The 12731-nt window shown below is 42.0% G+C and overlaps 1 protein-coding gene across 1 annotated transcript in view; it reads right to left on the reverse strand.

Moving 5' to 3' along the window:
- The window catches only part of LOC126267606 (myogenesis-regulating glycosidase-like), a 185753-nt gene that overhangs the window by 37876 nt on the left and 135146 nt on the right, over positions 1–12731 (reverse strand). Inside the window, exon 2 of the mRNA XM_049972906.1 lies at positions 1107–1366. Coding sequence (XP_049828863.1) covers positions 1107–1366 — 260 coding nt within the window. The remainder of the gene's footprint in view (positions 1–1106; positions 1367–12731) is intronic.

Raw genomic sequence — 12731 nt, forward strand, 5'->3', positions numbered from 1 at the left:
CGCTACGTTTTGCCATCTAAATGTCTATGACATTTTATCTCATGAGGTATAAGCTCTACAATGAAGTAATTTTTCAGGTACATTCAATGATACATATGAATACGATTGGTAGTAAGGAAGTAATAAATTAAAATTACATGTCTCATGCTAAAATTTTACAATGTGGCCATTGAAAATGTAGTAAGCCAACACTATTTTCATTCATCACTTTATGTCTGTGTGTATGGGGATGGGGGGGGAGAAGGGGGTCCAGCGAGAAAAAGTTTTGGTAAAGGTTTGAAATTATGTGTAAAGTGTGTTGGAAGTCGATAAGTCTTTCATTCTGAAATACTGGATGAATGAAATTTGTATATCTGCATGGCATCCGTTACACTGCCTCAAGAAAAACACATGATTCCTAACTGTAGCACCTGTCGTATTGTATTAACCTTTTGACATAAGATTATACGTCTTAATGAGTTAATTTTGATAGAATTTTTGAATTCAGTCAGAAATTATGCAAAATATTTACAGTTAAATTTCTATTCCACCTGGAAGCTGTTAGTGATTTGGTGTGATCTATCATGCTGTACCCAGTAGCAGTTTGGTGGGAGGGTTTGAGTTTTACATATCTAAAGAGAACATTATATGCTATCATCTGTAGTGTCAGTAGTAAAGTACCAAGGGGGAACTGTTAAGCTATCGGGTGTTTTTCATGGCCAAGGAGTAGTCTGCTTACTCCAAGGATATGAACAATTTTTATATAACTCTGTAAAGTGTACAGTAGAGGATCGTTTTGGAGATGGTGGTTACTTGTACCAGTATGATAATGCTCCCTGCCGTAGAGCCGCATCTGTGAGGGAATGGTTTGTAGATAATATCATTTCTGGAATGGATTGGCATACCGAGAGTCCTGACCTGAGTCTAATGGAACACCTTTGACTTGACTTAGAATGTCCACTTTGCACCAGTCAGCAGTGTACCTTCTCTAGTTTGAGGAAGAATGGGCTGCCCTCCTCTAAGACACTCAGACACCTAACTGAAAGCGTCCTCATCAGTGTTCAACCATCAAATGCTGAAGGGTTGATACACACTATGTTAATGTCGACGAACATGTGTCAGGATACTTGTAGTCAGTTGGTGTAGTGGTGGGTTTCAAACACTGACGGGGTGAGGTGAAGGTGCTGTGTAGAAACTGTGGCAGCCTCCAGCAGCGCAGAGCCAGCAGGCTCCCACTCTGGACAGCCCCTGCCCCTGGCCCACACTCACCCCTGTCGGACAGCAGCAGGATGCGGCCGCTAGTCTGGTCGTAGCGGGTGCTGAGCCCGGCTTGTGGCAAACGCCACCAGGGCACCCAGCAGCAGCAGCGTCGCAGGCGTCCACATGGCTGCGACAGACAGATGAGCGCGCAAATCAGTCGACTTGTAGCTGCGCGACACTTGTGACATTCGGTAATGGAGCATGCACCATAATACTGTATTACCTTTATAATAAATGGAGGCCATTTGCATAATCGAACACTTGGATTAACCTCTTCAGTTCGTTTCCGAAAAAATTCTTGCGTAATTTTAGGGTAATACATTTATGTAGACCCATTAAATACCCCTCAAATTAGCAGTACCAGTTAATCATAGTAGTAAAATCAGTGTTCCTGTCTTCAAGTTTTGCAGTACGTTGGAACACTTACTCAAGACATGCATCAAGAAGAAAATAAACTTTAATAACACATTATGTGCCAAAACCTGCATAACTATCAGGATTCCGCGAAATAACCAGTGATCGAGGAAGGTATTTCTCATCAAATTCTTCAGTAATCGGTGGACTACTGTATGGGATTTGTTACTCGAATATGGTTAATAGCATTTGATAATTACTACAAGATTTTTTTAATATTTCATAAATAAGATGTTAACCCTCCAATTTCAGAAAAAGAAGTTCAGATGCTGTTACCTGATGACGAACAAGGATTTCAGTGGCCTGTGTAACATTTACAGGGTTTGGAAGCTATGATATTAGACATGGTCATGACCTATATGGTTTTATAATCGCCTACTTCAAAATAACTAGCTGTAAATAATCTCTTGGGATTCTGCATTCTTGTTGCACGAATTGAGTAATCTAACATTCAGCTTATAAACTGCACTGATTGCTTCTGTAAAAATTTGTAACGATCGGTTATGCAATAATGCTGGTAGGAAAACATACTTATTTATATTGTCTTGATTTATTCTGGCCATCATAACTACCAGTAAGAAACAGCATCGAAGATATCTCTTCTCCAGGAAGATAAAGTTTATCTACAACATGCCAGCAATTTCTGCTGATCTAAAGTTTCCAAATTTTTTTTTTAATGTGGCATCTCATTGAAACGATCATTTCATGAAAAATCGACACTTTTTAGTTATATTATGAAGTTATTTCACAGTATGTTTTTTCAGATTTTCACTGTTGTCTGACTGCTTCAGAATGGCCTACATCCAACGTCTCACAAATTTTACCTTTCCGGTTATGACACACTCGTGTTCGAATTGTTTGAGTAACCGCAACAATGATGTCACTTCCAAAGAGAACGACGTCGGTGCATACGCTGTTTTTTTACTTTTGGGAAGACGCTACCAATGAGCTTGGTCAGCGTTACTTGAGAATGAGCATCGCCTCTAGAATAGCTGGGATCGTATTTTGTGCAGGTTTCTACACAGTTACTGAACGGAGCTATTTCAACAGACTGAGAAGACACGTACTCTACTTTGATCTTTGTCTGAGATTACGTTTCCCTGCTAACCACAGACAAAGATCTTGACTTACTTTCACTAAAAATGCCATAATAAGAGAGCCTAAAACATGTAACAGACCAACCTGAGACAAAAAAAACCTATAGTTTTGGGCATCTTGTTTCTAATCGTTAGGTACGGTTCACTCCTCCATTGGCCTACGGTACACTGATGCTAAAAGAGGAACAGTCAGTGTACAATCGAACTTTGTCCCGTCCTCCGGTTAGGTGCCACAGAGTGTCTGTACAGGTGTCTTCGATCCATTTGCTGATTTAACACGAGACCAAAATTTACAGTTTTCTGTCAGGTCGGCTGATACCGTTTCACTTTAGACTACGTGGAACGCTTTACGTACGGCTCTCCCTACACCGTTTTCTTTTTGTCACTGCTTAAATTTTTCAGTGAAGCTCTCTTTGCTTTCGTAATAACAGTCGAACCAAGGCGGGTCTTTTCCATCCGTCACAATTTTGCTCAGCACATACCTGTGTAAAGCATATTGTGCAATACTCTTGAACTTTCTCCATTGATACGCAACATTGTCAATGCTGAAGGTGACATTTTCGTGTTGACCGCTCAGGTTATGTCATATCTGCTACTTGTCGCTCATATTAAGGAGAAATATCTTCGTACCATTCACTAACTTCCTATTTACAGCCGTATTTAGTGATACATTAAGGACGTTACGATCACTGATTGCCTGCTCTGTGCTAACTCAGTCGAAAAGTTGCGGCCCATTGTTGGCCAGGAGATCTCATACATTGCCTTCATGAGTCGGTTCCCTCATTAAGCGGTCAACTTAATTCTCGGATAAAGCATTTAGAAAAGTTTCTCATGATTCTCTGTCCCTTTTACCCACTCGAGTCAGCCATTCTATACGTGGTAAGCTGAAATCACAACGTAACAGTAAAACATAACATAAAATTTCTCCGAAATATTCTCCGAGTGATCCCTCAAATGTTTCGCCACTACTGGTGGTGAGGCAGGGGATGTATAAAAAGCATTCGACGACCATGTTTGTTTCACCTTTAACACTTAACTTCCACCCAAATGAAATGGCATGCAGAGTGTAAAGTACTCTCTGTGTGTTGTCAACACTTATAAGCCTAGTTCTGGGATTTGCATTCACTGCTTCTATACTACCACTGTGATACAACCCACTATAATAATTTGAAATACGAGAGAGGAACAGAAGTTACGTCTAGCAGTAGGCACCATCTCCCATTTCTGCAGCTAATGTTTCCTTGTGATCTACTGCGCTGACGTGACTTTTATGGTGCCTTAGCGGCGTATAAATAGATAAAACTAATCGGTTAACATCTTTAATAATTACTAAGGTATACGATTAGGACGTCAACGATGCAGTTATTATCTGTTAATAGTATGATGAGCTCATTATTCGCCTCAAAGTAATCGAATCTGATCATAATTCTTACACTCGAGATATCATCTGGATCAGGTGATATCTAGCACGAACTGCTTTATCTGTTGCTAGAGAAAAGTCCACAATACGCGTTAAAAATAATTTTATCTCCCAAGCGAAGTTTCGCTATGAGTTCTGTTCCAGCTGAACAAAATTCAATCTAACGGTACATAAGAATCATTTCTATTTTTACAGTGCCGTTGAAACAGTATCTGCTGCGGAAAACTGTTCACTACTTTCACTACTTATAGTGCGAAGTTTTCAACAGTATTCATATCGAATACAATACTCAGATACCTGACTTTTTGATGTTTTGAAGTGTCCATCATCGTCGATAACTGAATGTTTTTTGGTAAAGTTATTTAGATCGGTCTAAATATGTTCGGGACCACTTGTGAGCAAACAGTCGGCATAAGCTCCTAATGCATGCAGAAATAGTGCATACATAAGTCGTAAAGCGGTAAAGATAGTCTGTAAAGTAAACGTAAATCGTAGGGTATAGAAGACAACTGAATAATAGCTTTCCAATGGGGCCTATTTTGTGGTCTCTGTACCACAGTTGATGGCGAATGCATTAAAATCAGATTAAGTTTTCGTTGCTTAATGCAGTCGAAATTTGGACATACTAAGATGATGAACTGCAAGACATCGTTTCCTACCATACGTCTTAGTATTGTCATATTTTAGAAACAATTTTCCAGATTCAAAAGTCAAAGCATTGCAGAGGAAAATTTGTTACCAAAATTGTTTGCCACTGTGTCCGACGTGAATGCGCTCCCGCGGATTGTTACTGTTTAGTTGTCAAAGCAGAACGCCACTCTAACGGGGACCACGCGGGAAGAGGACATTTGTAAATTTTTATATTTGTGGTACGTTAAGTTGTGAACTCAAATATACCTCTCCCGAAGAAGTACGCTGCAACTCTCAAATATAATTGAGAAAATGAAGTTTGAAGTCTAACAGCCATATCTGATGTTTTAAACGAAGTTTTTTCGCCAGGTTGTGTGGCTATGTGGTGCTGTGTTCGTCTGACATGTGGGGGAGGGGGCTAGGTTGGTAATCTGGCAGAACAAACGTCCATGTTCAATGAGTACATACGGGAAGCGTAAAACACAAAGAGATAGAAAAAGTTTAATTTCCAGTTTTTAATGACACAATATTTATTAAAAATGTTTTAGAAAATGGGTAATTAAGAATTTTTGTTTGAAATGAAAACTGGATTTTGGAGTGTGATATGTAATTACAAATAAGAGACTTGCATTTTTCATAAAAATGACGCATGTGTTAATTACCATCCACTGATCAGCTAAAACATTGTAAGCACTACCCATCGCGACCCTGGGTACCGCCTGGTGGGTTTGCGGGCACCTAACGGGTAATAAAGGTATGTAAGCGGAGCACACAGGGACAGGGGATCACCGTTACTTCTGGGGTCCAGGAGCCTATCTGCTCCCTAATTAGGATAGATAGCGATCTGTGGCTCTCTGCCGAAAGAGCACAATGTTGGTGCAATCACAAGTGTTTCGGAGCACACTGTTCACCGTACGTTGTTGAACATGAAGCTCTTCAGCAGACCAATTCTACGTTTTCACACATTTACCCAACGACAGTCACTTACGATTGCACTGGCCACGGGACCATGGGCATTCGACTGTCGATTAATGGAAATGTGTCGGCTCTTCGGGTGAACGATATTTTTGCGTCACTGGATCGACGGTCATCCCCCCAAAACGGCATCACTAAGGTGAACGGCGACGCGAAACGTGAAGCGCGACGGACGCGGGCTGGTTGGATCAGTACTATACTACAGGAGACATTCTCCTGCACTTGCTTGATACCTGTAGTAGTAATTATCGAAGACACCTAACAACTGTGAATCACCTGCATCCCTTTATGTCTGGTGTCTTCATCGACAGCGATGTCGTCTGTCAGCAGTATAACCGTGTCTCGGAACCAGAAAGGAGAACCGATAGAGGTACTCAGGGTACCCTCCGCCACACACCGTCAGGTGGCTTGCGGAGTATGGATGTAGATGTAGATGTAGATGTGCAACAGTAGTTTAAGGAGCATTATAGTGGACTTACGTTGATGTCTCGGCAACCAAATTAGCCTGATGTATATCCTATGGAATCAATCTGGGTTGCTATCGGGTGTTATCACCGCATACGCAAATAAGTGAATTACATGACTTGTGCATCGACATCTCGTGCCACATACCTCTACAAACCTACCAACAACGTGTCCGGTTCCTGGTATCTAGAATCAGTCATGTATTACATTCCAAAGACGGACAAACAAGTTGTTAAGAAGATGGTCATAATGTTCTGGCTGTCGAGTGTCTATTTCATTAACTTTAAATGCTGTAGGTATTCGAACTCGACAAAAAAAATAAAAAATGCTAATGACAGAAACGGGACAATCTGACGATTACGCGCCTGGTGCGGTTTATGTATTTTATGCTTCACGGCAATGCTCAGAGAACGTGCAGCTTTGTTTAAAAACTTAATTTCGCCTGGAATCCAACACAAGCTCCCACAAAGCGAGTAACCGCTCTGCGAGAGAGATAAACTGTTAATCGGAAAACATACATCTTATTTTAGCATCTCAAGGGAAGCTGTAGAACTTGAAGGTCGATTTTTTCGAGAATTTTGAGAGTAGCATCAAACTGCTTTGGGAGAGATATGTTTGAATTCTGGACTTCACGTATCATAAATACAGAAAGGTCAGAAAAGTTCGACTGCCGTGTTGCGTTCTTGTAGCAGCAAGGATTTCAGCACAAGCAGCCCCCAGTTTGTGTGGAGTGTGTTACGGCCAAAGCCCGAAGTGCAGCCAGTTCGCGAACTGACCGGCCATTCCGACCCTCGCTGAGAATTGTGGCCAAGATCCGATTACTCAAAAGTAACAACGTATACGCTACTTTGGCTGGCCATTTTGCGCATTGACTGGAAATGACTCGCCAAAGCTCGACGTGATGATGTAACAATGTGCTGTAGGCAGCACTTCTGTGGCTTTAAGTGGTAAGCGTGCCATGCACATGGCTGCTGCTTCTTTTCGGAGAAGGTCTCATCTCTGCGGTTGCGACTTGTTATTTTTTCACAAATCGGTTTCATTGTGGTTACTGTAGTAATTACTGCTATTTGTATTTCCTCTGTAGCTTGTACTTATTTAGACAAATCGGTTTCATTGTGAGTACTATGGTAATTCCTGGTATACAATATAAAGTAGAGCCCCTTTCGTAGCACCTGAAGTAGTTATGGCTTAGTCGAATGACTTGGAATGTTAGATGAAGCGGATAGTGCGAAATGCCACCGTTAAAACTGACAAAATACATAAATTGTATGATTTCCTAGAGTTTCCTTGATTCCTACCGCCCTGTTTGGATTAAATGGTCGCTTGGATCAGCGAAAGTCGGATGTCCAGGATGTGATATTTACACTGATCAGCTATTGTGACCACCTACCCAACAGCCGGTAGGTCCACTTTTGGCATTGATAACAGTAGAATGAAGGCTTTCACGACCGGGTGACATGGCTGTTGATATACTTTCCGGGATGTGAGGTCGTGGTCCAAGAACTTTTTCTGCTCCTTACGTTTCGTTCAGGACTGCGCTGGACGAAACGTAAGGAGCAGAAAAAGCTCTTGGACCACGACCTCACATCCCGGAAAGTATATCAACAGCCATTGATAACAGTGTTGATGCATTACGGCATGAAGCAATGAGACCTTGCTAGGTCACTGGGGAAAGCTGGCACCGCATTTCTCGTAAATTACGGGGAGGGGGGCGATGAGCTCTGACGCCATATACGATCACATCCCAGACGTGTTTGATCGGGTTCAGATCTGGCGAGTTGGGGGAGCAGCACATCAATTGGAACTTGTCACTGTGTTCCTCAAACAACTCCCATCACGCGCCTGGCCTTTTGACATGCCGCATTATCTTGTTGAAAAATACCACAGCTATCGGGAAACACGAACATCATGAAGATGTGTACGTGGCCTGCAATCAGCGTACATTACTCCTTGACCGTCATGGTGTCTTGCATGAGCCCCACTGGACCCGTGGGTGCCGACATGAATGTTCCCCATCGCATAATGGAGCCGTCGCTAGTTTGTTCCCGTCCAGCGGTACAGATGGCAAAGAAGACGACGGATTCGTACCCTCCCATCGGCATGATGAAGAAGGTGTCGGGATTCAACTAACTATGCAAAGTTCTGCCACTACACCAACGTCCAGTAACAATGGTCATGTGCCCATTTCAATCGTAGTTGTCTATGTCGTGGTGTTAACATTGCATGGGTCGTTGGCTACAGAGCCCCATCTTTAGAAGTGTTTGGTGCTCTGTATGTTCGGACACTGTGCACTCTACCGAACATTAAAAGCTGATGTTAGTTCCGCTACAGTTCGCCGCCTGTCCTGTTTAACCAATCTGCCGAGTCTACGACGTCTGACATCGGTAATATGGTGTGACTGCCTAACCTCATGACATCTGGTCGCAGTTTCACTTTTGTTTCGCCACGTGCTGAAGACACTCACCACAGCTACACTCTTCGAACACTCGAAAAGTCGTGCAGTGTCCAAAATGCTCGCGCCGAGCCTTCGGGTTATCATGATCTGAACTCGGTCAAACAGACAGATCATACGCATTCCCCATTCTACACATGGACAGCTCACTCGAAGATACCACAAGCACTGTGTGTGTGTCTAACAACCATTTCTCGCCTGGTGACGCTGATGTCTGCTGGACAGCTTTATATCAATAGTGGTCACAATGTTCTGGCTGGACAGTGTATATGCTTCCTGACTTTTCCTTTAAATGGGGTATACCAGCAATAGAATATAATTATTTGGTCTGTAAGTCAATCCCATATAACGGTACATCGGTTGCAGTTATTGATATTATTCTTCCTTAGGCTCTCCCGTGACTACTTCACATGGGTAATCACAAGAACTAAGTTGGCGTACATGCAAATATGGAACCACCATTTGATGTGAAAAGAACGTTGTCAGACACTGTGAATACCCTGCCACAAGAAAAAGCAAATGATAGCCAAATCCTTACCAGAGCTGGTTAGGTACTGCTGTGTTACAAAAGACTTTAAAGAATCGAAGGCAAAGGACAGAAAACAGTTTTAACTATTGACAGCTACGAAAATACGACATTATTGAAGTTGACGTGATAGAGATACTTATTGCACCAGTAGCAGGAGACAATAATGCTATTTTCTACTATGTGCATACAGAAGAATTATTCGACACTCACTCGAAAATTGGACACATAAGTCACACACAGATGGAAAAAGAACTACAAGGTAAATATAGAAATGTCACCACAGAAGTCATTACATTGACCAAGGAAGTAACTTCATTGTATCTCCACTTATGAAAACCTTGTTGGACTTTTGTCTAATCCTAAGAAAGGTTTAGCTTCCAAGCCTCTGACGTTTAAAGAATTTAACTAAAGATGCCAGGCAGATATGATAGGCCTGCAGAGTAACCCTGACGCTGAGTACAAATTTTTACTTAATTACCAGGATCATTTAAACAAGCTTATGTTATTGCGACCCCTGGATACGTTGCGTACCAGCTACTTGATATGTCTATCACTATAGCTGCTCCAACTGTGCTTCAGTCAGATAAGGGAGAGAACTATCGAATCAAGCTATTAATGAACTAAAGAGCATGTGGCCTGCACTGAACCGGACATGTGGAGAACCTAGACATAGCCAAAACCAAGGATCCATCGAACGCGCCAGTCAAGATGTTCAGAATATGATAATGACATTGATGCAGACGAAGGACCCAACAGATTGGGCAGACAGTTACCGCTGTATTAAATTCATGAGAAATCATTGCCTTCACCAATCACCATATGGTAGCATGTTTGGCTGCAGAGCTAAAGTGGGCCTGAGTACCTCAAATCTGTCCAGGTAGGTTGTGGATACCACAGTGAGAGAGGAAGACTTTCAGAACATTCGACAAGAATTGCAGTCTACAGGAAATGTATGGAGGCGGTAACAATCAAACTCATAAGTAGCACAAGGAGTGGTAATAAGATTTGTAGATTTAAAGTGGCGAAAATTTGAGACAAGTGTATCTTAGTGGTATTATAATAGTTGGGTGCAATAGATTCCCGGGTGAGGTGGATCATTGTCGTGGGTGCCGACAGGTGGCACTAAATGTTAATTTATATACGTAAGAAACACCCAACGGACAATAGATGACGTCTGAGTTTTTGTCGAAGTCCTAGTTGGATGGTGGAGTGGAGAGTGATGACATGTACTGGGTCCCATGAGTGTTACACAGCAGAACTGTCAATGCTTTTGTCAACTCTAAAGTGCATGTTAAGTTGGAAACGTTCGTATTGCTGGACTAAATTCCTAACGTTTTTGTTCTACCGTGCTAACTCTGTGGCTACACTGCAGATCTGCTTAGTGATAGCCAGAAGGTTCTCCTAACTATGGCCTACCCTGGACATGTTGAAAAAGAAGAATGCCATGATTTGCAAGAGCAAAAGTCTTAGCCTAATGGATGGTTTTATTCCAGCGACCACCATCTGAATGATCGGGAGTACCAAATATTGTGTTCAGCCCTGTTTCAGAGGCATTGAACCAGGGCCGTTCAGCATGGCAGGGTCACAGAGGATCAGCAATGCAATTCAGTTGCCCTTGAGCATTCGTGAGTACCATAGAGTATGAAGATTTCCTCTCTGTCCACATTTTTCCAACAAGTATTCACAAGCTATCAGGTATTTTGTAATTTGTCGTAATGCTACTTCTTCTTCCTTCAGTAACGAAAGATTAACCTCAACTATTACCACAGATCGATGAGAAGTATACAGCGGATTGTTAGGTCAATTCAAACACTATACCACAAATTGACAGATGGTTTTGGAATGATGGAATGTCAACAAGTGATAAGAAAAGTAAACTGAATATAACACCTCATTTCAATTTATTGGCAACAATGTGCAAAGACACAGCGGGTCTGCTGGTTGAATAGATGAGTGAGGCTATCACCAGTTTGGGGTACATCAATGGCGTCACCAACACGAACCGGCTACCTCGAAATGCACCAACACAGTGTGCTAAACTGCAAAAAGAGACTCCCATGCTGGGTTAGATTTGAAACTGAAAAATAATATGTTCCACAGAAGGCCGTAAATAAGGATGTTAGTGGTCAGAGTCTACGCAGGATACGGCGTCTGGTACGCAGTGAGCAAATTTCGTCCAAAGCGCTAGGCGAGTTCATTCGCTTGTTCGGAAGGGAAAGCCGTCAGGGTTTTCACCTTTCGGCCGGTAGGTGATGTCAGAATAGAGACGCACGCCTGGCAATTTTTCTCAATTGTTTCTACAGAAACTATTCGGTAAAAAGTTGAATTTTTGCATTGCTTATTGCTTTATATGTTAGGTTCCTGATGACGTGCCCATCGTTTCGTTGATGGTCTTAGTTTTTTGTGGTATTTACATGGAAGTAAGACACTGCGCGAAATTCGAAAACATTTGAAAAATAGAGGTCTCTATGATTTTGCTTTTGGTGCTCATTACTTAATATGTTGCTGCAGGTGAAATTTAGTTAACATACTGAATTTTGCTTTCGATTTAGATGGAGGTCTCTATCTGTCACCTATTGCAAGGGAATTTAACTGATGTAGCACAACCTTTTGGCATTCCGCCGTGGCGGCGATGAAGCCAGTCGAAATGAGATTTTATAAAATGATAGCATGCAAGGAGTATTTTTTCGTGTAGTTGTTATGCAATACATAACTAACTACTGTGCTTCTCTATCAACTACTGACGTTTTCGATGAAAGAATGTAATTTTTAAGGCCTTTGTTGAAGCAATTTACAGCATCACAAAATGGTTTAAATGGCTCTGAGCACTATGGGACTTAACATCCGAGGTCATCAGTCCTCTAGAACTTAGAACTACTTAAACCTAACTAACCTAAGGACATCACACACATCCATGCCCGAGGCAGGATTCGAACCTGCGACCGTAGCGGTCGCGCGGTACCAGACTGAAGCGCCAAGAAACCGCTCGGCCACACCGGACGGCTACAGCATCCAGAACATGAACTGACCATGCAAGAGCAAACGCACTTTCCACTTCTTCCACATTAAAAATAAGGGACTGTATCAGTAATGCAAAATTTTGTACATGGCTGCAAGTTCAGAGACCGTGAGTAGTTACAATTGAAAGAAAAACAGCCCTGGGTTAATATTTTTAACAAATGAACCTAGTTTCAACACTGCTAGGAGTGTCTTCTTCAGAATTTAAATCAAAGAATGGTCTATATTCTATAACATGGTCACAGAATTAGACTAAAAACGTATGATAGGGTATAAGTACGGAATCATCGTGAAAGACTGGCAGTGCTTATATGTCATATTATAAAATAATAAATATGCCAAAAGGGCATTAGTCACGAAGATATTTAAGATAAAGAAAACTGTGATGGAGACCCACAAAGGGCTGCTCGTTACTTGCGTGGTGCAGGTTGCAAAACGGACTGTCGGACAAAGCGACACATGGAAACACGCCGAATGCTGCATTGCAGCATG

Source organism: Schistocerca gregaria, chromosome 4 (assembly GCF_023897955.1).
Source record: "Schistocerca gregaria isolate iqSchGreg1 chromosome 4, iqSchGreg1.2, whole genome shotgun sequence".
NCBI classification, from domain to species: Eukaryota; Metazoa; Arthropoda; class Insecta; order Orthoptera; family Acrididae; genus Schistocerca; species Schistocerca gregaria.